Below are 3,734 nucleotides of genomic sequence, written 5' to 3'. Positions count from 1 at the left end.
TATTTTGCTTCCTATGTTAAGTAATGGTAGTATGTCGGAAGTGTTGGAAATGTCTGATACGGATAGGTGTGCGGACTACCATTACTTAACATAGCAAGCAAAATACAAAATTTGTCGGAACTGTCTGAAGTGTTGGAAGTGTACGATCAGTCTGCGCGCTGCTTAAGCCGTAAAATATAGGAACACATTGTCTACGGGGGTATAAAAACAAGAGTTACTGTCTGAAGTGTTGGAAGTGTACGATCAGTCTGCGCGCTGCTTAAGCCGTAAAATATAGGAACACATTGTCTACGGGGGTATAAAAGAGTTTACTCTAGGTGCGGGTACCCGATGTAACCCCGACGGTCGACGGCCCGATTTGGGTGATTTCCAACGTGATACAAAAATGAACCACACGGTAGACGGTGTTACCAACAAGAGTTCTCTAGGTGCGGGTACCCGATGTAACCCGACGGTCGACGGCCCGATTTGGGTGATTTCCAACGTGATACAAAAATGAACCACACGGTAGACGGTGTTGATGATTGAGGAAAGGTTTAGATGTGATTATTAAGCTGTGTCCACACATGGTCAATCGAAGAGGTGAATCTATGTTTTCGGGGCAGTGTACGGGTTCAGTCGACATCGATCGACGAGGTCGACTATGTGTGTCGACTATGTGTGGACACAACTTAAGGTCTTATCGTCCCGAAAACGAAGAGAAGAGGACATTACAACCTACCTCGGTGGTGTAGTGGTCAAGGCGCTCGCCTGGTAAACAGGAGGGCGTGGGTTCAATCCCAGCCGAGGTATGGAATTTTATCCTCAATATAATTTGAGAATTTGACCACAATAATAGTTGTAGCCTACTGCTGGATTAAAGGGACTTTTCAGTCCTATGCGAGCAGTATAAATAAGCACTATTATTACTTACTATTACTTTGTACAACATAGAAAAGTTCCACTCAGTCGAAGGCAGTTGATCGATACCTGTTTACATTCGGTTGATTAAATACCCTCACGAGCAACCTTTGTAATCTAAAATCAACAAAGGCCCCTAAAACCAACAAACATCATGCATAGGGACAGGCTTTTTCTGCACAAAGAAAACCCACAGTTGAAATACCCATATTTTTCTTCAAAGACTGAAGCGGAATTTGGACTTATGTGTACCTAAACTTTTCACAACACATTTGCACTTATTGCAACCTAAGTCCTAAGTGCTTCTTCCAATGCAAATTACGTGTGATTATTAAGCTGTGTCCACACATGGTCAATCGAAGAGGTGAATCTATGTTTTCGGGGCAGTGTACGGGTTCAGTCGACATCGATCAACGAGGTCGACTATGTGTGGACACAGCTTTGTACAACATAGAAAAGTTCCACTCAGTCGAAGGCAGTTGATCGATACCTGTTTACATTCGGTTGATTAAACCCTCACGAGCAACCTCTGTAATCTAAAATCAACAAAGGCCCCTAAAACCAACAAACATGCTTAGCCCCTATAAAGAGCCTGTTCCCACTTGTCGTGAATTTCCGTACGTCCGTGATTTTTTTTTTTAATGTCCTGTAGGCAATGTACTGTTTATATGAGAGTGTTCATATTACATACGACACGATTTTTTTTTCCGAACGACACAAAATGTCCTGTAGGCATTGTAATTTAAATGAGGAGTGTTCCCACTCCCACTACACACGACACGATTTTTTTCCGAACGACAAGTGGGAACGGGCTCTAAAAGGTAATCAATAATCATTTAATCAACAATCCAAAGTCCAAATCACATCACGGATCTAAATCCAAAACGGAAATGGCTCTCTCCCCAGTATGCTGAGGTAATCATTTCTATTTCAGATCTGTATATTTCTCTTATCAGGTACTTGTAGTTTAAAACGTGACAATCTATGGAAGGAGAACCATGATTTTCATCTGTTGATTTTATTTTGCAACAATAATTCGTAATTCTCTAACGCAGTACTTTTGTTGTTGATTTTATTTGAGATTGATGTAAAGTTTTCTTTGTGCATTTCGTAGTTTACAAGTACTTAATTCTACATAAGATACTCGTATTATTTTGGAGTGTCTAACACTGCTACCTTACTCAAGGTAAGATTAATAATAATAGTGCTTATTTATACTGCTCGCATAGGATTGAAAAGTCCCTTTACTCCAGCAGTAGGCTACTACTATTATTATGGTCAAATTCTCAAATTATATTGAGGATAAAATTACATACCTCGGCCGGGATTGAACCCACGCCCTCCTGTTTACCAGGCGAGCGTCTTGACCACTACACCACCGAGGTAGGTTAGGTACTAAAGGTGAGATGGTTAAATGAGAGCTTTTTAGAGAATCATTTGATTCATTTGTTTTATGCCCAAGGCCACAGTCTGAGTATATCTCTCGGATTAGGTAAATCTGATTGGCTGATTTTTTTTGAAAATTTTGAAATGAACCTATCAGATTGTTTAATCCGAGAGTTGATTTTTACTTTCTCATTACCTTGTATAGGTTCCCTATACGTAAAGGTAATAGAAAGTATTGCAATCGGTCCAAATTTTCAAAATCGGGAAATGGGTGGAAATATCCGTTTTGGGGTCCCCTGATTCCAAAAAAAGTGGTTTTTATTAGCCCATGGTCTGGACGTACGTACGTTACGTACTACAGGTTTAAATGGGAAAAGGTGGTATGTATACAAAATATCTCAAGAACGGTTTGTCGTAGAGGTATGAAATTTGGTATGCTATCCCGGTATGGTTTATACATGTTGGGGCTAAAATTTCAGGTGAAGAAGTCCACAATCCACATCAATCAAAGATGGGCGTGCGCAAGCTGCAGAACTTTATCGAGAATGAGATGCCATCTACGGGATTTCGCCGGGTGCGAATTGAAGACCTGAGGAATGAATTTATCAGATCTCATCCTGGAAGTCCGGTGGAACTTCTGTTTGATGTCGAATGCTGTCTGTCTCATATTTACCACTCATATAACGGAGATCCCAGGTAACTAACAAACTGGGCCAAGCAATTCAGGTGGATTTACATTTTCAGCTTTTTCAGCAATTAAGGTGGATTTACATTTTCAGCTTTTTCATATACGAGACAACTTTTTGACGTGGGGTTAAGGACGAGATTGTGTGAATGATCTTTCTCTTGATCCGAATCCAATGTCAGATTCTACTAACTATATGTATCATTCCCGTTGAGCACATTTGAGAAAAGCCATTTTTAAGCGCCTGGACAACTTTTTGACGTGGGGTTAAGGACGAGATTGTGTGAATGATCTTTCTCTTGATCGAGTCCAATGTCAGATTCTACTACCTATATTTATCATTCCCGTTGAGCACATTTGAGAAAAGGCATTTTTAAGCGCCTGTATTAGGGCAGTTTTAAGGGTATATACCTTTTTTCTAATCTATACCTACTATAAGTACCTACATACCCAAGAATTACTTTAACAATCATTTGACAAAAATACTATTGAGCTTATGTGAATTTGTGTTCCTATAACCTTAAGTTACCTAGCACCTAAGTACATCTACCAAATGAATACCTAATATAAGAAACGTAAGTCATTAACAATTTGTTACCTTTTAAGCTAAAGTTACTAAATAAGACTAACTTTCAAATGCAGGAACCTAACCTACCCCACCTACTTCGAAACCTGCTATCCCATTTTATTTTGTAATCATATTATTTTTTCCTATTATTTTTTCTACTTACAATTTTTTTACAAAAAAAAAAAAAAAAAAAAT

The 3,734-nt window shown here is 39.1% G+C and overlaps 1 protein-coding gene across 1 annotated transcript in view; it reads left to right on the top strand.

Moving 5' to 3' along the window:
• Window positions 1-1,868: 1,868 nt before the first annotated feature.
• The window catches only part of LOC103512555 (constitutive coactivator of peroxisome proliferator-activated receptor gamma-like), an 11,704-nt gene continuing 9,838 nt past the window's right edge, over window positions 1,869-3,734 (top strand). The window contains exons 1-2 of the mRNA XM_008477325.2: window positions 1,869-2,086; window positions 2,766-2,982. Of these exons, the coding sequence (XP_008475547.1) occupies window positions 2,798-2,982 (185 nt within the window). The 5' untranslated portion in view covers window positions 1,869-2,086; window positions 2,766-2,797. The remainder of the gene's footprint in view (window positions 2,087-2,765; window positions 2,983-3,734) is intronic.

The sequence above is a fragment of the Diaphorina citri genome, unplaced genomic scaffold (genome assembly GCF_000475195.1).
Source record: "Diaphorina citri unplaced genomic scaffold, Diaci psyllid genome assembly version 1.1 scaffold851, whole genome shotgun sequence".
NCBI classification, from domain to species: Eukaryota; Metazoa; Arthropoda; class Insecta; order Hemiptera; family Psyllidae; genus Diaphorina; species Diaphorina citri.
This window is presented reverse-complemented; position numbering and strand designations above follow the sequence as displayed.